Raw genomic sequence first — 21,995 nt, 5'->3', positions numbered from 1 at the left:
CAGCGGCAGCACTTTCCTCTCTGCCTGCGGAGCGGTCGGGGCCGGCGCTGCTCCACTCTCTCCCTGCGTGGCTCGCACGGGGCCAGGGCAGCGCCGCTCTCTACCCACGCGGCACGCACGGGGCTGGGGCAGCACCGCTCTCTACCCACGCAGCACACACCGGGCCAGGGCAGCGCCACTCTCTACCCACGCAGCACATACAGGGCCAGGGCAGCAGTGCTCTCTCCCCGCGCGGCATGCAAGGGGCCGGCGTGGTGGCACTCTGCTCTCTACCCGCGCAGCACGTATGGGGCTGGGGCAGCGCCGTTCTCTCCCCGCGCAGCACGCACGGGTCAGGGTGGAGCCCCGCTGTCTACCCACGCGGCACACACAGGGCCGGGGCGGTGCTGCTACGCTCTCTCCCTGCATGGCTCACGCGGGACCCGCGCCCCCTCCCTCTCTCCCCGCGTGGAGGTCAGGGCCGGCGCTGGCTCCCTCCCTCCCCGTGCGGCTCCTGCCGGCCGTGGCCGCCCGGTCCCGCACGCCCCTCGCGACTCGGCGCTCCCACGGCACCGCCCCCCCATTGCGGCTCGCACTTCCGGAGTAGCAAATGTTGCAACTTTGTACATCATAGAAGGTGCACTGGACTATAAGGTGCACTTCTGGGTTCGGGAGAAAATTTTATTCAAAAGGGTGCGCCTTGTAGTCGTGAAATTACTGTACTGTCTTGAGCAATTACACCTTTCAAAAAGAAAACACTCATTGCCATTTCTTCATGTGGGCTGAGCAGAAAGAAGCAGCCAGTGACATGTGCCAATGGCAAATTTATTTTGAATTGTCCTGAATGTCCATGCATTCAAATTTGAATTTGCAAATTCACATTTGAATCAGCACACACTTTGTCATCTTATGATCTTGTCTCATTCTTTCACTCTTGGACCTAAAACTCAGCAGTTGAAACCTTTGCAGAGCTACTGTTTCATCTGGCATGATCTGTGCTCACCCATGCCCTATGATGGTCACCTTCAGGGAAATGGGAGGCTTTCTGTTGGTTAACATGCTTTTTGGTTGGTATTTGTTACATACCAAATATTTGAATTTTATTCAAAGGTTTGAGACTGGACTATTTGTCAACAAAAAGACTTGCTTACTCTTTCACTAGCTTCTGTAGATAATGCCTTAACTGTTGTAAGGAAGTCACCCATTTAACTACCATGACACTTTTCAGCAGACCTGGATAGACAATTCATTTCCATCTAAATATTTCGGGACTCCTGGAGAAAAAAAACCCACCTGTTTTCTATCTCCTCTACACATTTAAAACACCTTTGAAATCTTTTGCAATGTCTATGAAACAGCACTGCAATCAGAGAAAGTGTTTTTTCTCTGTTACTATATCAAATCAGAAACACAAACCCTTAGAGTCTAATAGTCTTCTCTCATTTCAGTGCTATGGAGTCTTGCCTGGCATAAACACAGAAGATATAAATACAGCTAGAAGAAGTACAACTTTCCAACATACTCCAAATAGTTTAATCAGCATTTGTTTAAAATGAGTGATTTTTGCAGTACAGATTTCCAATGCTGTTATATGACTACTTGGGCTGTTGGCAAGCAAGCACCAGCACTTCTCCAGCCTTTTGCCAAAAGGTTTACTATGTGAATAGTATTCTCTGCAGAGATTACTGATGAGTGCAGGTTCTTACCACAACCATACTATTCCATGGGAAGCCCCCAGAATATTAATGAGTAGCTGCAAGAAGACACCTTGAAGGGGAAACCCCTTCAAGAGAAAGAGGCTACTTTCTACGCAGAAAGTAAAAGAACCAAGAATGGGAGGAAGGGAATTTAGGGCCATTTTAGCAATTTTCCTTCAGGTGTACAGAAATCTATAAGCAACAGCCTCATCCCACTGGCTCTGTGAAAAAAAGTATAGGGGTTTAAACCAAAATAGGAAGCATTAAGCAAAAATGCCACTTAACTTTCTCTTCTTGCATTCATTCTCACACGATCAAGGACAAGCATCTTCATCTGCATTGAAGAAACTGCAGTTGCATGGTCAGAAACCATCCCACTGGAGGAGTTGCAGCAACCAATTTCATTGGATGACAAGAAGCTTTCTTGGCCACAGAGAAATTCACACCTCCTTAAAATTACTTCCTGAAGAACACTAACGATTACTTCCCTGGTGATTGACCCTCAGGATATACAGATTTGGAAATTAAGTGCTGCATTTAACAGAAGGAAGAGTGAGCAAAAGTGCAGAGCTGACCGATGGCTGGAGAGATGCCAGGCACATTAAGCATCAGTCTACAGCACGTCAGCAGTGATTAGACAATCATAGTTTAATGGTTGAAGGCTGTAGGTACCTCACCTCACTGCAATGTTAAGTGGCAGAGGAAAAAGATCTTTAAATATCCTCACATACCACAGCTCATTTCAAAAGCAATACCAGTGAGGGGTGCCCTACCATCATATCCCAGCTGAGTTTGTCTCTTTTAGAAAGGTCTCAGTTACTTGCAAAATAACCCCAGTTGCTTGAAATAAAACCCTGTGTTTCATCCATTACACACAGAGCAAGAAGCAGGAGGGCTGAATGATCCATGGCCAATGGATCAGCAAGCTCAGGTTCCTCAAAATTCCATGGCAGGATCTACAATGTCTCTGCTTGCTACATGCACTGTGTGCTATGCACACAACATCCAGCCTCCATTGGGTGACTCTGTTCCCATACCTTTGATAAGTAACAGTGAATAAAAATTTTCAGTGCCCCTAAGGTTGCTGAATAGAGCTTAAAAAACTAAGCTGGCAAAAAAAGAGAAGACATAAAGGCACATAAATAGGATGATAAATGTGACTGGAACCAGTGGAGAAACAGATGAAGAGACCTACAGTGTTTGTTTGGGCAAGTTATGTAACAAGAAGCAATAGCAAGTGCCCAAATAAAAAGTTCAAGGAAAGGTCACCTTCAATGTTGAAGTATTCAGTGCATACAACCACCACAGACCCCTCTTAATAAACTTCCAGAACCATAAAAGGATTTTGAGAAGGAGGCAGACGTATGTAAAATAGTTCTAGGAAAGTGATGTTTATGTATTAGATAAGAAACACATTTTAATGATAATGTTTATGATAAGCGTCTTGCTGTGAATTCTCTCAACATATGCAGAGCAAGAAGATCAGCTGCGTGTCCTGCACAGATAAAGAATGCCTGCTTTCTAATGTTTCAAAGTGTATTAGAAAGTTTGTTCCATCCAATTTTGGATCAATTCCATCTGATGGCACACAAGTTTACATGACATGCTAACAACACAGATCGACCAGCCCAAGATGCAGATCAACCTTCATTATTTCACCAGCAGTGCAAACCAGCAAAGAGCAGGGCTGAAGGAATGATGCAACAGCACAGAAACCAGACTCATTTTTTATTGTAAAACTCACAGCAGGACACCATGCAACTAAACTGACTTCATTACTTTTTCATGCCAGATCATTTTGCCACACAAGATGAAATGGTCACTCTTGTCTTGCTGAGAGATTTGAGGGTGTCAGCAAGAGGTCATAGGGAGGGGAGAGAGAATAAAGCAACATTCAATTTTAAAAAGAAGAATCAGAGATTCCAAAGTGTTAACACCTTTTATTTGGGGGGGAAAAAAAATTCTTTTTTAATTGTCTAGGGTCATTTCTTGGTGGTTTTTTTGAGCCCTTACTCCAAGTTTCAAAATTATATTCAGAGACCGGAAGCACTTTAGCTTGTCCCTGCTCCAAATGCAACCAGCCACCTGGTTTCTTGCTGAAAATGGCAGTGATGGGTAACTGAGTAAACCTGTCAAGATTTACAGTCATAAAACCCACTTAAGGGAGGAAAAGCAGACATTGTCAGAAATGCAATAATCTCAGCACATCTGTGTTGAGAAACCTTTATTGAGGCAAGAAAATGTGCAAAAACCAGTTCAATGGAACCATCATTGTTATCAACTATTGCAGAAAACATCAAGGGCACTGACTTGCTCTGCTACTGTAGTGGTGGCTGAACACCCATATTCCATTATAATTTCTGTGTGCAGCGGCCTCACTATTCACATTTATCTAATGTAAGATTTCATATCAAATATCTCACCCCAATCCCCCGCAATTTTTCATTCTACATGAATATTTGGCTCATATAAAGCGTGAAAGGATCCCCAAACCCTGAACCAGTTTACTGGAAACCTATAGGCCGAAGGTAGGCAATACAGACAGGTGCCTTTGTGGTCTTGGAAAAGAGAGTTGAAACATGGAAGATGTGGTTATGAGAGATACCATCTTAATATGAATTGGTGACCATACATATGTACACACACACACTCACACAAAATTATGTTCACACACACCAGCACACAGACAAAGCTACCAAAAACAAAACAGCTCTCATGATCAAAAGTACATTAGGTGAGTATCAGGCCCACAAGCAATAAAGAGCAAAAGTTCCCTGAATACTTTCAAATGCTTGAGAGCATATTAACATATTAAAAACTTTAGATGGGCAGGATTCCTATCAGCCTCAGATACGAGCAATCACATTTTTGCAGGCTCACATAGTGCTAAATTCACCAAGCCTTCAATGCCCAAAATACCACTGTCTGAAGTTAAATTATTGCAACAACTTCCCATTGCAGAGTACAGACCCAATGGACATGAGAAAACCGAAATCCTATCTCTTCCTTGGGTATGTGTCAAAACAAAAAAGAAAAAAAAAAAAACTTGACACACAAAACCAAACAATAACCATGACTTTTAAGAGGAGCTTCTTCAAAAAACTGGGAGAAGGCAGGTTGCATTTACTTTTGAGACATTCATTATTAATCTTTAGGATGCACACACATTACATGCACAACTGCACGTACCACACTAGAATCAAGAGGAGTGTAAAAATACTCTTCTCCCAACTTGTTATCCCAGTGTTTGTTGGGAACAGGATTTTGAAGTACCAATAAAAGCAAACTTCCTGGTCTCACAATGAAAAGAGGAACTTTCCCATCAGTGGTAACAATCCCACCCTCATGATTTCTGACCCTGCTGATGCTGACCATATTAAGCTGCTGTTAACCCTTCTGGGTGTAGGGCCAAACAACTTTTTTATTTTAAAATATTTAATAATCTCAGATGTTGGTTTGGTTTTTAATTTCTTCAGGGAGCCACAGTGAAGGCACCATGAATCAGCTCCATTAAAAAATTTAAAAAAAAAAAAGAAAAAATGGAGTTTACATAACCAGAGATTTTAATTTTGAGCACCAGACTTTTAACAGATCCCTGCCTTCTGACAGATGCCCAACACTTAAAGTCCAGCATGTTTCTAAATGAACTGGGGATATCTGCGAGACCCCTCCCTAGACCACCTTCCCTTCTAAAAATACCACACCAGTAGGTGCTATCTGAAGGTAATTCATATTACCAATCAGAATGACAGTTACCTACATAAGAAGCAACAAATTCTACCACTTTTGTCCCACCACACTGCACTAGATCAGCATTTCATTCACACCATTGTGAATCCCCAGACACTTGTGTTGAATACAAGTTCCTTTCAGCCTCTGCAGCCTTCATTGACTCCTGACCTAACTTAAGCACTGCTTTAAACTGAGATCTTTTCTTCTCTCAGGGTAATTTTCCTCTATGAAATCTTCTTGCCAGTCCTGAAAAATGAATGCTCCATGAAAGCCACCATGGAGAAAGGCAGAGCATAGAACTATTTGTGAACTAAACGGTGTGAAAGAAATTCATTTTTAAAGAACAGAATGAATACATTTATTTAAACCACAGTGCACCAAAGTTCCAACATCGATAGCTGAATATCTAAGTATAAAAAGATAAATACATGCTTTGTGGATGCTTACTGGCAGCAGTGGCTCCTACTCACATTAGAAGTGCACCGGATGACACCAGCTAAGTCCAATTAAGAGAAATCACTATTAATTCTAACAAAGAGCCTCTAAACCAGACAACAGAGAGACTGCGGTCTAAGGCTCTTTTCAATCAACGGGAAAACAAGAAGCTTGCCAGTTCCACAAATTTTTTGGATGTAGATAAACTTTCTGTCTTCGACCTCCTTTTTTATATTTTTTTTAAAGTTACACAGACATTTCCTCTACGATTTGGAAGCGTCTCTTCAGCCTCCGCAGGAATTTTGACCCTCTCCAGGCAGAGTGCGGGGAGTTCAGCTCCGCGGAGCGTGCTGCTCCCGCTGGAGGTTACCCAGCGATAAATGTTAGAAATGTAAATGTTAGACACGTTTCCCATTAACACAGCAAAAACCATCATCTCTCGTACCCGCTTTTTCGTACCCAGCCGAGACGGTGAGCTGCTAAACATTCTCGGCGAGGAAGGGGGATCGAGCACAGCGTCCGGACATCAGCCGCGGGCCAGCCAGCGCTTGAGGACAATTATGTCACAATGCTGAGCGCCCAGAAAGGATATCCTCGCGCTAAAACACCTCCCAGCGCGGGGCCCCCTGCTCGCACCAGGGAAATCCCTCTGGCACCAGGGGCTTGGAGCCCACAGCTCGGACCCCGGGAGCCGGACGGAGCGCGGAGAGGCCCCGCAGCCGGGGCGGAGGCGCTCCCCCGCCGCCCTTGCGAGAGGGCTGCGGTCCTGCCGCCCGCTGCGGGAGGTGCGGCTGCCGGCCAGGAGGGATGAGCACAGGATGGGATAGGATGGGGTATCCCTCCTGGCCCGCATCCCCGCCGCCCCCCGAGATACTCACCACCGCGTGCTGTCGTGGTAGTGCTGCAGCACCGAGTACCCAAAGAAGGACCCGTTGGGACCGCGGAAAACCACGGGGCGACCCACGTCCACGTTGTAGGAGCGCACCACGGCCACCCATAGCAGCGTCCACAGCAGCCGCGCTCCGCACCGCCGCGCCGCCGGCATCCTGCGAGTCCGAGAGGGCTGCCCGTGTCGGCGCCGCTCAGCGTTAAGCCCCGGCCCGCCGAGCCCACGATGCCCCCGCCGCCGACTCCAAGGCGGCGAGCGCGGGCGCGGCGCTTTTGTGCCCGCCCCGGCCCGGTCCGGCCCGGCCCCGCCGCGCCCCCTGGCGGCCCCGAACGCGCCGTGCTCGGCTCCTCCCGCCGCGTCCCTCCCTTCCACCAAACTGCCCGGCTGCTACGCCTTTCTTCCACTTTTTCCACCTACTCCTGTTCTCGCTCAGCCCTTCCCCCGGTCGGCGCCCGGAGGGGGAAGAGGGAAATCGCAAAGTTCAGGGCAGAAAGACACGGAGGAATCAGTCCTGACTTCCGTTAGTTTGAGGCTATCAGCCCTGCTTGAGTTCGACACGGGGAGAGGGACGCTTCGGGAGTGACAGAAGAAAGATCTGATTTGCACCATACCGAAACGCACGGGAGATTTTCTTGGGAAAAGCGAAGTCATGAAGAGAGGCGGTGTGTTTTTTCAGGGCAGCAGAAATGAAAATACTTCGGGTGAAAAAATCAGACCAATGTTTTCCAGCAGAAGTACTTCAGGTCTGAAAAAGAAGCAGCAACCTTCGTGGCTAGGTAAAAGCTGAAAATAATTGTTCTAATACTTGAAAAGTTTGACCATCTGAGAGCAAAAATAATCAGTCAAACATGCACTGATCGATGAGCAAGAGCAAAGGCAAGAAGATAGTCCACTCCGGAGGATAAGGGTGATCATCACTCTGTAGGAGAAGGAGAGGGGAGTTAGGTGCTAGAAAATCCTTGGACCCACAAAGCCCATCCTTTTATTAAAGTAAGAAGCGATATATTTTAGTGCTCAGGATTCATGTGTTTAGATCCTTCTTGAGGATCAAGCCCAGAATCTCAGAGGATAGTTTCTCACAGATAATTGTGACTTTCATATGTTTCTGTTAGCCTTGGCTTTGACTATTTAATTCCATGTACACCCCTCATCCATATGAAGGTGCACCAGGAGAAGCAAAGTCCTGGGAAACACAAGAACAGAGGGGCCAGGAACTCTGATACAGCAGGAACTGCCACCTGTTGCAGGTCACTGGAGATTTGCAGCCAGGTCCAGTACCTCTTGCATACGCACATGATGGTTAGTTTGCTTCTGATGACACCAGTGATCTGCAGGGAAGAGTGCTGCATGTTGAGGCTCTTGGAAAGTCATCATGGAAATGCACTCTTGTAGGTTTGAATCTTCTTTCAGTGAAGGAAGTTCTTGGTGAAAGAGGAATTGTTTTTCTGCAAAGGGTTTGCATCAGGGTTTGTGTTTAGTGGGGAGGCAATTCTAGGGCAAGCTGTTTCATGATATCCATGTGGTTTTTTCAAAAGCATAGCCTGTTTCTGCAAGGGAGCATCCTCATCGGGAAGAAGTTTGATCGCAGTCATTGCTTTTGAGCATCATCCTCAGAGCAAGTGCTCTGATGCCACACATATATGTTGCTGTTTAGAAATTGCCATTTTTGATGTTGACAGTGATGCCAGAAAGCAAACTTATAGCATCACAGTTAACATCAAAAATGGCAGTTTCTGAACAGCAACATTAGCATAGACATTTTTAGGGACAGGTTAAATAAGGAAGTAATAATTACAGAATTTGGTGGTGAAAAAAATCAGTAGAGGAATGGATGTTTCCAGTCACCTAGGTGTTTTATATTAGCTGTGTGAAGCTTAGTGATGTAATTATTTAGTGTTCTTGTTCAAGGTGGTTTGTGAAAAGGTTGGAGTAGTGTGAGTCTTCTTTCATCTAACTATGACCAGAATTATGGAGAAGTGAAAATTTTCCAGTCAAATCAGAGTGGCACGATGCTCGCAAATAAAGAGGAAAAGTCACATTATCGGTAACTTCAGCCTTTAAGTGTATAATCCAACTGCAAGAATTGATTTGTTTATTGGTGCAGCAAGCAAAAACAGCAGGGCATTTATTGTCATATTAGCAGGGAGACTTGTAACATTTAATAGAAAGATTTTCACAGGGATTTTATGACTGTACAATCAATATGGATAAAAGTAATCTGATTTAGGCAGAAAGTCAATACGCCCCAATTAAGCAAATTTCACAAATGACACACAATCCCATTAGCACTACAAAGCCACATCTCTGCCTTCTGAAGCAAGAAAGGGCTGGGGGTTTTCAATTAATTATCTGGGCACTAAATAGTGCTCAGGCAGCTCTCAAAACAAGTTAAAGGAAATGTGGATGATATGCTAGAGAGAGCAATGGGTTCATCCTTCTCCAGAGGGAGGAGGGAAGCAAAGCAACAAGATGAGGTGAACGGAAGACTTGTCTTTCATGTTGTAGAGTGCTCTTGGGAGGACTTATTTCAACTAGAAGTGATACATACAAAATTGTGTGAGACCATAAAAATGTCAGCTCTCCATTCTTTGCAAGGAAGAGTATCCAGGGAAAGGCTAGGAATATGGTGCTTCCATCCTTTTTTTTCTTTCATTGAACATCCAAATACTGAAGTCATTTCACAATATTTAATCCAATGGGAAACAGAAACAGAAACTGCATGTCTCAGTGGTGTAGATTTAGCTGATAAAATTCTGGCACACCATTTATGAAAGCAATGGGACATCCAACTGCAGCGACAAGGATAATGGTAATGTACAGTTGAATGAATATGATGGTAAAACTAAGGGGTGAGAACACAGAATAGTGCATTAAATCATATACCACAGAATTCCCTCCGCACTGAACAAAAATCCTGGCGCAAACCCTTTGTGAAGGAACCATTCAAACCAGGAATAGCTATAATAAGGACTTCTATATCTCTATTCTCACTGTGTGAGCCTTGATGTTTGTATCATCTAGAGAAGCTCCATACTTGTGCCATGGGGCTAATTTGTACTTTACACCTACCTATATTAATTAAACACTGTATTTTGGCAAGACTCAGTCTCCAGATTAGTTTATAAATTAGAAACATTATCTGTAAATTGAGAATCAACAGTGAAGCAGCACCCTTGACAATACCTTTTAATTAATAGTAGAGCTTATTAAAAAAAAAGTCCAATGCTATAATGTTATGACTGAGGGGAAAAAAAAGAAAATTAAAACAAATGCGCCATGTCTTCATTGCTTAAAAATGCAGTTGTGTACAGACTCCATTCATCAAGAGTGAGTATTAATAGATAAGTTGTCCTCCTGGAAGCTTCTCCTCCTGAAATGGCACTTCTAAGGCGATTTATATACATATATGTGTATATGTAAATTTAAATTTGTTCCTGTACTGATGGTGAACTTTTTGGGTGTGGATTTCTCTACCTGGCCCCTAGGTCTCTCCTGTTTACTCTTAGCCACAGGTGGGAAGAGGATGTGCTGCTTAGTGGGGATGGGATGATACCTCCTTCTCCCGCCCTGGCATCCATCAGCAAGGACATGGTAACAATGGAAAGGCATCCCATAATCTCATTAATACAAAGGCTGCTGCCTCTCCCCATCATTATTCATAAATTTATGTCAGTACATGCTCAGTATTAAGGAGGTTTTAACTGAACTTGTGGTCAAGGCTTCCCATTGCAGTGGTGAGCCTTGCTGATTGTTCCCGTGTATTCTTCATATTTCTCTGGCAAGTTCTCAATACAAGGAGATTGATAACTCTGTTTATAAATCAGGTCCTAATGATAACACTGCAGTTTATTTTCAGTCAGTTCCCACAGAACTCTCTGATCTAACCCACCTACAGACTCAGCTGAAAAGAGTTCAGGAGAACAAACTTAGATGTTTTCCAGACACTTCTCATAGCTCTTCTTGCCTACCAGGTAAAGAACATCCTCTTCAATTCTTCTTCCACTGTGGCTTCATTTTAAAGATAGATTGTGCTTGCCTCCCCCATGCAAGGAGAGAGAAGTGCTGCCACCTTTCATTGCACTGCAATGACAGTGGAAAAGAATTCTTCTTTTCAAGGCCTCATCACTGTTGAAGCTGTCAGAGAGAGGGGTGCTCCTTTGTAAGAAACACATTAAAGGAGTAACCATAAAATACCAAAATATTTACATATATACATAGAATACTAGACATATAAGGTATTTTGGATAAAGAGGAAACTCTCACTTGCCTACCAGAGAACTAGCCTGTCAATTACTACAGCCACACTGAGAGGAACTGACTACATTTCTACTAGTATGATTTCAGTCTGTCAGACAACGCTTCCAGCATCTAGACTTTGAGGCAAGATCTAGATTGCTGTTGTACAAACCATACCTTTCTACAGTATTCCCATTTAATTAAGGAGATGTCACCCTCAATTTCTGCATAAAATGCAAGACTAATTACTTTGGTTGGATAACATGTTCAGGTCAAGTTTATGTCTGGGCGCTACTGATCCTGCACTTAGGAGGTTTAACCCTCAGGCTGCTGAAAAACTGAGTGAGGTGCCTATGCTTATCTCACATAATATATAAATTTAATTCCTGCTAGTCTGTTCTTCCATTTGTCTGTAGGAGCTCTCCAGCGGGAGTAAATAGGTAAGAAGGAAAATCATTCTCTTGCTGGTACTGTTATTTGCTGTTGTTAGCTCTTCAACAACTGTTTCCTACCTTTTTTTTATAGACCTGTACTAGGATTTTCCAAACAGATTGAGAATCCTAGAAGTTTCACCTGCAGACAGACTCACAGAATGCATTAGGTTGGAAAAGACTTCTGAGATCATCAAGTCCAGCCTATGACTGAACACTACCTTGCCAAGTAGACCATGGCCATGAGTACTATACCCAGTCTTTCCTCAAACACCTCCAGGGATGGTGACTCTACCACTTCCTGGGCAACCCATTCCAGTATCTAATCACCTTTTCTGTGAAGAATTTCTTCTAAATGTCCAAACTAAGCCTCTCCTGGCAGTACGTAGGACTATGTCCTCTCATCCTGTCTCTTGTTGTCTGGCTGCAAAGAGCAATAAGGTTACCCATGAGCCTCCTTTTCTCCAGGCTAAACAATCCCAGTTCCCTCAGCCGTTCTTCACAGGACTTGTGTTCCAGACCCTTCACCTGCTTCATTGCCCTCCTCTGGACTGATTTCACTACTTCAACATCCTTCTTTAATTGAAGGGCCCAGAACTAGACACAGCACTTGAGGTGCTGCCTCAGCCGTGCTGAGCTTCCCTGCTCCTGCTGGCCACACTATTGGTGATACAGGCCAGGATTCCATTGGCCTTTCTGGCCACCTGGGCACACACTGGCTCACATTCAGCTGCTGTTGACCAGCACCCCCAGGTCCTTTCCCACCAGGCAGCCTTCCAGCCACTCTGTTCCCATCCTGTAGCACTGCCTGGGGTTATTGTGGCCAAAGTGCAAGATCTGACACTTGGTCTTGTTGAACTTCATCCAATTAGTCTCAGACAATCTATCCAGCCTGTCCAGAATCCTCTGCAGAGACTTTCTACCCTTCAGCAGACCAACACTCCAACACAACCTGGTGTCTATGAATCTGCTGTTAGTAGATTCAATCCCCTCAGCTAGTTCTATTAATAAAGATACTAAAGAGGACTGGGCACTATACCGATCCCTGGGGTGCACTGCTAGTGACTAGATGCCAGCTGACTAAGCCATTGCAAATCTTGGAAAGTACAGAAGCTGATGATTTAATTAAAAACCATCTTCTCATAAAAAGAGTTAAAAGTATACAGTGGAAAGACAATTTTCAGATCAATTTTCAATCAATTGTGACTTCATAGGTATTTAAGGAATTTCTTTTCTTAAATTGTACTATTTCAGCAGCAATCCAGTCTCAGTGTTCCAGCCCTTTTTCTATTCTCTTGAAAACTATTCATTAATACTCCACTTAAACAATGGACAGTTTCAGTACTGGGGTTTATTTCAGTCTGCTTTATACTCAAATTGTGCCATAAATGCATCATATTTATAAAACATTTATCATATTCTGTATACCAGTAACTGAAGGAATTTATCTGAGCCAAGTAAATGAAACATAAATCCATCAGATAAATTTCTGTTATTTAGTTTGGGGGTTTTTTTTTTCTTTAGTCCAGATCCCTGCATTTTCATACTCATGTAATGAAGCCAGACTGTTTAGAATTTTTAAACCAAATACAAGTGCGTTTTATCTCATTTTTCTCATTTGACTACATCAGAAGAAAAATCACAACTGGGAAACATGTACTAGATACAAGAAAGTCATGGAATATTCACCCCAAAATGGATCCTCTGAGCCACCATTTTTGTACACAATATTAAATCTCACTGATTTAGACATTGAAGTGGTATCTTCTCTTTCTGATTTACCCCGTATTTTTAAACGTCTTAGGCTGAGATCCTAGTGGTCACACAAGCTTTGGTCACTTGTTGAAAGGTCCACTTCACACCACAGCTTTCAAATATCTTACTTGGCATTCTTGGCACATCTGTTACCCATTATTCAGCCATTCAATGTTTATTATTCCACATGCTAGCTATCGTACACTCTTTGTATGAAAAGTTCATGCAAACAATAACCTATTTATGATCTTTGAGAGATCCAAACTATTCTCTACAAGAGAAGATACTTTTCGAAGTTGTGTGTGTGAGCTCAAAGCTTGAGCTTTAAGCAAATAATCTGGAATACATAGACCCTTCTGTGATCCAGATATTTGTAAATTCTCTGCTATGCCATGGCTCAATTTGGTGTATATTGCACCTACAGAGAGTTCAGAAAAATAAACTGTGGGATTCTGCAGGACTCCATAGGACTTGCTATTGGCCTGAGATATGCCAGAAGCAGCACAGTTATCCAGCTTAATAATATGGAAAACACTGAATCTGAGCATCTGGATAGCAAGAAGGATATTGTTTGATGTCCGTGATTTTAGAAAAATAAACAGCAAAAAAAGAAAAAAAAAAGCCAAACAAAATGAACCCTTCAAACACTGCCCCCCCTCCCCAGGACAGAATTTTTGGCAAGTGTAATTAAATTTAAATCAGTGGACTTAATAGAAAGAATTTGCATTCCCCAGAGTGATATTCACTACAAATAACATAAAGAGAGAAGCACAGCAGGTGTGATAACACAGCAAGCTCTCTTGTTTATGAGCAACATTATTCACATACCTCAGCGACTGGCCCTGCTGTAAGAGAGATTCTGTGAGGAATTCAACAGTAACAATCCTGCCATCCCATAGACTATCAAGAAAATACAACAAATTTGGAGGTCGATGTGACAGTTCCATGGTTCACTCTCTGATTTCTAACAAGTTGCTCATAGCATCACTCTATCAAAACAAAGTTACACACTCCTAGACCAACCAGGTGGTACTAGCAAGGTTAGATGTCATCCAAAATGGAAACAGCAACTGTTGTGCCCAAGCTGTGAGACTTTTTTGATATAGACTCCTCCATCAAAAGTAAAAAAAATCTAAGCTCAGTCACAACTCCAATTTCAAAGAAAAGTAGAACCTTTGGAAAAATTAAGAGTATATTATGCTTCCCCAGCCTCCTTCTGAGTGCCTAGAGACCTGCATGTCCCAGGTAAAAGCAAGCCATGCTTCTGTCCTCAGCAACATCACAAACAAAAGTGGGACCAGCCTGGCTTGGCTGGTCACAAAGCACATGAAATCAGTTAAGATGTTAATTGCCCTGCCTTCCCTGACACATGACAAATCAGTCCAGGCATCCCAGTGTAATACATTAAACAAACTACACTCACAATTAGTTGACAACAGTGACAAATAAGATATACTGCATTTATTTGAGTCCCTAACTACAGTATACCACTACTGCTGCCACAAAAGGTTTTCTGAAAACCATCAGGATCCCGATTAATAACGTCTACAAATATACCTAAATCGACTTTTATTTTTAGCCAATATTAGAGCTTATCTAAAGTAAATGTTAATTACAGCTTCCCTAAAATCATACACACTCCTACCCTCAACTTAAAAATAAGCTGTTGACTTCATGCATTTGCTACTTATGTTCAATCTCCCCATTTTGTATAAAACAAACAGCATACTTGCGCTGTCTAGCAGCTCATTGAAAGTCACTTCATCTTCTCCCTGTTAAAAAAGTTGGATGGATTTACAGATGTTTATAAAAAGTTTGAAACAGTATGTTGCAAATAAGTATCAACCTAGGCACTGAAATAATACATTAATAAAATCCCTGGTATTTTTCATCTAAATCAATGATGTTTAATCCTTAGAGCACTAGAGGATGCTCAATAAGCATTTTAAGTCTTATCTTTGTAAATAGACCTACACATTTGCTGTGCGCATGCATATAAGTTCATAACATTACAAATATCATACATATTGTACATTAAGACTAAGGCATGGTTCAACATAACATGATTCAAATACATTCTCTTGTAGATGCATCTTTTAACAATCGTGTCTGAACAAGTTTAACATCCTCTAACCTTTGCTAAAAAGGCAGCCCAATCTTTGATTGGCACTACTAGCACCATTTGACACTGCAACAATAAAAAAAACATTACTCAAACCCAATTTCATGCTTTCGTTTTAACTTTATCTAAAGCAATCCCTTATTTACATATTTACTTCTAAGAAAATCTAGAAGCAGTTATAACTTCAGCCTGAAAAAAATGTGATACTTAGCACACGTTCCCATTATTTTAGAGAATATAAGTGTTTGCTAAGGAGTATATATATATATATATACATATGAAAAGACACCCCAAACATTAAACTTTTTCAAAATGTGAATTTGGGTGGTGGTTACCCAAATTTAGTTTTTTTAAAAACACTCTATAATCCCTTTTGAATTCTTTATTTAGGTTACTTAAGGGAAAAATATTATTTAGGCCATCCGATGTTGTATGAATGTTAAACAGACTATTTCAATTTGTTCCACTGCACTTAGGTCATTCTTGACAAAGTACAGTTCATAACTAGTTTCTTTCATGGAAAGGGAAAAGAACAAAACTGGAAAATATGAAAATAACCTATTTGTGAGGACAAGAGAACTGTAAGAGAGGACAGTAATACTTGCTGTCAAAGCAATAGATCTCTGCAGTGAAGTTCCCAAAACCTAAGACAACATATAGCTTACATTGAAAACTGAAACTCAGATCTCTGTTTTATACTGCTGTAATGATAGCAACAGCAAAATCCCACAAATCCTCAGCCAGCTATGAGAGAAATAGGCTTTTTCAGAGCCAAACACTTGACACTCATGTCAAGTTCAGTAGAGGCTGCTGCTCTGACAGTCTGAAGGATGCCTTTCTGCTACACAACAGAAGGATAGAGAAGGGCTTACATTGGAAACGCAAAGAATATTGGATCTTTAAAAAAAATGATACATTTGATGTTTGATAAGAGTTTAACCCCTTTCCCCTAAACCTCCCAGAAGCTACTAATGATAAAGCAGCATAAAACTTCAAGTTTTGCCAGACACGAGACAGTGGGAAATAAAGATGTAACTCTTGGTACTTAACTACCAAAAGCAACTCATGTCCCTTTAAACCTTAAACAACAATTTAAAACAAGACACATTCTTTAGACTGCTAGTGGCCACAGTAGGCCTTGGATTGCTAAAACTGTTTTACTTCTAGTTTCACTAGAATAAAAGACTACGCAAATAAACTCAGCTTTTTTTTTCCCCTTTTCCCGCAGATAACCAAAAAAGGTGAACCCCAGTGCACCTGGGGGGGAAAAAAACCCCCGCTACTTTGGAGTAAGAAAACAAAGGGAACTTCTAATAAAAGAACAAAGAATGCTATTGAGTCAAGACAGGAGAGATGTAACAAAGTTTCTAAAACATAATAGGTAGCAGAAGCACAGTAGTGTGCAGAAGAAATCGTCATATAAGTACAGTAATTTCACTATTACAAGCCGCACCTGATTATAAGCCGCATGTCCAGGTGTCAGCAATTCAGTTTAGGTCTTCGTCAATATATAAGCCGCAGCTGATTATAAGCCACACTTTCATTCACATCGAACTTTCACAAAGTTGCCAATTAGTAACAGAATCCAGAGATCACCTGGTTTACTGGCAGGTGCCAACCTTGGAAACATTATTTCCAAGTGAAAAAAGATACAGACAATAGCTGCAGCAGCGTACCCTGCAAGTTTTATTAACAAGTGGAAAAAGATACAAACAATAGTCTGGTCATTTTACAAGCATTTCCAATGAATCCGCATTGCCTTTAAATAGCCACCCAGCTGGGCTGCCGGGCAGCTGCGCGAGCAGGCGGGGAGCCGTGCAGGTGGGGAGCCAGGTGGCTGGAGAGCTGGGCAGCCACGGGGGCAGATGGAGAGCCGGGCAGCCATGCGGGCAGGTGGGCAGGGAGCCACGCAGCTGCACAAGACTGAAAACACTGAAAAAATACAGAGAACTATCACGGGCTCAGATCGGCAGCGCCACCTCGCCGCCGGGGCTGCACGGGTTCTGGCTTGGCTCGGGGCTGCTGCGGGCTCTCACTTCCAAGTTGGAAAATTTCTAAACATCGTTCACATATAAGCCACTCCAGACTACAAGCCGCACTTCCGGGTACAGACCAAAACTTTAGTCAAAATGGTGCGGCTTATAATTGTGAAATTACTTACTTATTTTAAGGAAAAAAGGCTGATGTTACTATTAGGGACTTGATAACGTGTATTATTGGTTAGCAGTCATACAAACAGTTATACTGTTGGCTATCCAGCTCGCACTACTCTAACCTGATAGTGAAAATGTTATAAGAGCCATATACACTTTCAATAAATGCTTCTGGTTATACCAAGACTGGGATGGTATCTCATTCATATGTTGCAACTGCTGCCCCCCAAATACTTGTTAAAAATTACATTCATGGGGGACTGATCACCCTAAACTATACTGCCAAACTAACATACATTTACAGATGTTAGATATCATAGTAACTAGAGGTTAAATTTATGCATACTTGCGTATCATTTCAGAGGACCACAACTTACATGCCAAAAAGACCACACAGGAATTATTCAAAAGAACAAAAATACATGATTTTTCATCATGGTGGACTTCTATGATGGAATGACTGCCAAGACCAACCAGTGTCATCTATCTAGACATCTATAAAGCCTTTGACATGGTCTCACGTGACATCCTTATCTCCAAATTGGAAAGACATGGGTATGTAGGGTGGATTATTCAGTGGATAAGGAAATGCCTGGATGGACACAGCCTAAAAGTTGTGGTCAATGGCTCAGTCCAGACCAAGGTCAGTGATGACAATTGTCCATCAGGGCTCTGTCTTGGGACTGGTGCTCTTTAACATCTTTATCATTGTGACACAGACAATGGGATTGAGTGCACCCTCAGCAAGTTTGAAGATGACACAAAACTGAGTGGTGCAGTTGGCACAACGAAGGGATGCCATGCAGAGGCCCCTGGACAAACTTGGGAAGTGGGCCCATAAGAATCTCATGAGATTTAACAAGTCTAATTACAAAGTCCTACAACCTTGGTCAGGAGCAACATCAGTGAGTCCAGACTGGGAGAACACTGGGAGAACAACTCATTGAGAATAGTTCTCTGGAGAGCAACTTGGGGGTGCTGGTGAATGAAAAGCTGGTCATGATCTGGTCATGTGCACTCAACAGCCCAGAAGACCAATGATATCCTGGGCTGCAGCAAAAGAGGACTGGCCAACAGGTTGAGGTAAGTGATTGTCCCCTTCTACTCTGCTCTCATTAGACCTCACCTGCAGTGCTGTGCCCAGATCTGAGGTCCTCAGTACAAGAAAAAAACATGGACCTGTTGGAATGGGTCCAGAGAAGGCCACAAAGGTGCTCAGTGGGCTGGAGCAGCTCCATTATGAAGGCAGGCTGAGACAGTGGGGGTTGTTAGTCTGGAGAAAATGCTCCAAGATCTCATTGCAGCCTTTCAGAACAAGTTTTTCAACAGGCAGATAGTGACAGGATAAAAAGGAATGGTTCTAAACTGAAAGAGGATAGATTTAGATGTTAGGCAGAAACTCTTTACTGTGACCATGGTGAGGCACTGGAACAGGCTGCCCAGAAAAGCTGCAAATGTTCCATCCCCAGAAGCATCCAAGGCCAAGCTGGAGAAGGGCTCTGAGCAACCTCATCTAGTGAAAGGCATCTCTGCCCATGGGAGGGGGATTGGAACTAGATGATCTTTAAGGTCCCTTCAAACCCAATCCAGACTGTGATTCGATGATAATTTAGAACTTTTACAAATCAAGCTCCTCTATCCGCTACATTCTCATGCTAAATTTTCAACTCATCATGTTTCTGTTTTGCGGGTTGTGACCCCTTGGAAACTTGAATGTCTCCATTGACTTCTTACAGTTTAATAATGTACTTGGATAGCTGTCCTTACAAGAGTGATTTCAGCCTGAAAATATCTCAGCTAACAATGTCTTCAACAGGAGTAAGAACAAAACTCGTGTCCTTTAAAAGAAAAATCATACCAAAGATGTTCCAAAATTATACAGTAAATAAACTTTATTTCATCTCAGCTCTATTCATATTAGTGCTGTCAACAGTCGCAGATCAGCTTATGATACAGTTATGTAGTAATTATTTACAATTTACAGGAACACATCTTTTGTCCAGAAAACGTAAGTACAAAAGCTAGGAGTAAACAAACGAGGTACGGCAATTTGGATTTATTGTAGGTAAAAGCATATAGAAGTGACCTTCTAGCAAACAATCTAGATCAAATCAGGAGAGAATAGTCAACAAGAGTGCCTAGTTCATCAGAAAAATCACCTCAATCGCTATCCATCAAAAATGTATTGCACAATTCAATCAAAAATAAAAATAATAAATAGAAGAAACAAATCATTTATTTCAACTTTTAAAAAACACCCAGTAAAACCTGTATAGATATACAGTAGCAGACAATTCTTTCCTAGAATAAAGTCTTTTCTCTCCTTTAAAAAAATAACCTTTAACACAAAATAGAAGACAGTATTCAATAGAAGAGAAATAACCAAATAACCCCTGATTAGCATTTCTGCCAAGGCAGTTTTGATTATATTCACAGTCCAAAAGTGGTGCTGAGTTTTGGTTCTTGCTGTTCTGTTTGTGACTTTGAATAATAGCTTTTCTTCTTGTCCCTTCTCAAGAAGCAACAGAGATATAAGCATATTTCTAAGCAGCAATGTCATGAGACATTCTCATCACAAAATCTTCAAGATGGTCGTAGCCACAACTAGAAGAATGGAAAGTTAAAAGAAATTATCAAATGTTACATATTGAGAAGCTCTTAATATTAAAATAATTGCATTGTTTATTAATACAATTAGGAGACAGAAGAATTTCAAGTAAGTCAAACTGCCAAATTATTTGAGCAAGCAATTCCATTCCAGTACCTGCAAAACAGTTGAGAAACTGGTGAAAACAACATAAGGTGTTGGCAAACAGTCCAAACTCTACTGCATTTTAAGTGCAATAAAGTGCATTCACTATAGTATTCAAAGATGGAAAAGAACACAAAGTAGAAACCATGACTGTTAGAGAAACAATTTTTTTCCTTTGAAAGAGGTATTATTTTGTGTTGAAGGCTGTGTTTGCATGTCTGCAGGAGAGGAAGATAACCTGTCAACTGCACTGTGGTAACTGGCAATCGCAATAGCTTAAGTCAATTAATTTTGCTCTGGCAGTGATGCAGGCCAACAACGGCATTTCAGCCAAGAGATAGCGACTGCTACGCATGCACTGAATCAACTCCTGGCAACTGTGCAACGTTTTCCAGTTGAAAAAGAAGAAAAAAAATTGAAACCGACCATTTGAACCGACCATATCCTATAGAATTCGTCTGCAGAGTTTATTAAATATCATGCACCACTAGTGACTCAAATTATAATTTTTATCAGCCAGTGCAGAAAGTTTTTTCCTTTGTACTTCCATATCCCAGGCCTCCCTCATCCAATTATTATTTGCGTGTTGCTTGTTTAGCTAGGCTAGTCTGATGCAACCTGCATCTTTAGACCTATGTCAGCTCTTCCGTTCTTGTAACACTAAAACTAGCATTGCAGACTAGTAATTAAAGTAGTTTAATAAAACTTGAAGACACAAACTGAGAGCATAAAGCTCCCCTAAATGTTCTCCATCATCTCTCTGCTTTAGCTTCTCTCACATCAAATCAAAGCTGTGATTCAGAAAGGTACTGACATTTAAATGCAATCGTATCCTAATCCCTCTGCAGAGAATATCCATCAATCCTTTAAAAGAGAATTCATTTTCATATTTACAACATGTAGTATCTAATTTCAAGCAGTACAGCATGTCTCCCACAAATCTGATTTATTTGCCTATTCAAAAAAGGAACTCAGAAAATTAATAAATACAAAACAAAGCCAAGTGCAATAAAATTCGTTATTACATATTAATTGATTTTAAATCTGATTTTGTTTCTACAACTGAGATTTTTGTGGCTCAATCAACATTTGAAGTTATGCTTAGGATTAGGGTCAACCAAAAAGATTGGTTTTGAATCAATATTTACCATTTTCAAACTCAGCTTTGTAAAGCAAAACACGATTAAGAGGAGAACAAAAATTAACATATGCATATACGTCCGAAATCAGTTTTTTAACAAAGGAAAGCAGGCAGGAAAAAGCAGTAGAAGAATCATTAATTGCATAATACAGATTTCATTTTACATAAAACAAGAATGTATTAGACTTCACTCACCCACATGCTAGCTAAGCACAGACTGGTGGCATATTCAAAAGATACCACTGCGAGGTGAGGCAAACTACAAAGCCAGGAAGAAAAGAGCTTATTGGACTATTTTGTTAATAGCGTTATGTAGTGTTAACAAATAAGAACTCTGTGGACATCTATGGATGAGACAGCTGCAGTTAGATCACAACACACAGCAAAAGCCAAACTACTGAAGATTACATCGATCTAGCATATGTTTATTGACCAGGAACTGCTACAAGTTTTTAGACACTTCTTAAATACATGCCCACTAAGAGGGTATAAAATTACTCACAGACACTTAGTACCACAGACTTACTCTACTAGCACAATAAGTTAATAATTCAGACATTAAAATTACTTAGAGATGTTTTAGCAAAAAACTAAAAGCTTTATTTTAAAATGCACATTTATGTTGTAGTTCAGAACTTTATTGCTCCTGAGAGCTAAACATTGGATAATTTCA

At 41.6% G+C, this 21,995-nt stretch overlaps 2 protein-coding genes across 2 annotated transcripts in view; both read right to left on the bottom strand.

Moving 5' to 3' along the window:
- Positions 1-6,960, bottom strand: part of ITGA9 (integrin subunit alpha 9) — a 227,338-nt gene extending 220,378 nt beyond the window's left edge. The window contains exon 1 of the mRNA XM_033077526.1: positions 6,722-6,960. Coding sequence (XP_032933417.1) covers positions 6,722-6,888 — 167 coding nt within the window. The 5' untranslated portion in view covers positions 6,889-6,960. The remainder of the gene's footprint in view (positions 1-6,721) is intronic.
- A 12,951-nt stretch (positions 6,961-19,911) lies between these two features.
- LOC116992913 (golgin subfamily A member 4-like) overlaps positions 19,912-21,995 on the bottom strand; it is a 77,472-nt gene continuing 75,388 nt past the window's right edge. Inside the window, 2 exon segments of the mRNA XM_033053036.2 lie at positions 19,912-20,033; positions 21,518-21,581. Of these exon segments, the coding sequence (XP_032908927.1) occupies positions 21,552-21,581 (30 nt within the window). The 3' untranslated portion in view covers positions 19,912-20,033; positions 21,518-21,551.

The sequence above is a fragment of the Catharus ustulatus genome, chromosome 1 (genome assembly GCF_009819885.2).
Source record: "Catharus ustulatus isolate bCatUst1 chromosome 1, bCatUst1.pri.v2, whole genome shotgun sequence".
Lineage (NCBI taxonomy): Eukaryota > Metazoa > Chordata > Aves > Passeriformes > Turdidae > Catharus > Catharus ustulatus.
The sequence above is the reverse complement of the archived record's forward strand: the minus strand, read 5'-3'. Positions and strand labels throughout refer to the sequence as shown.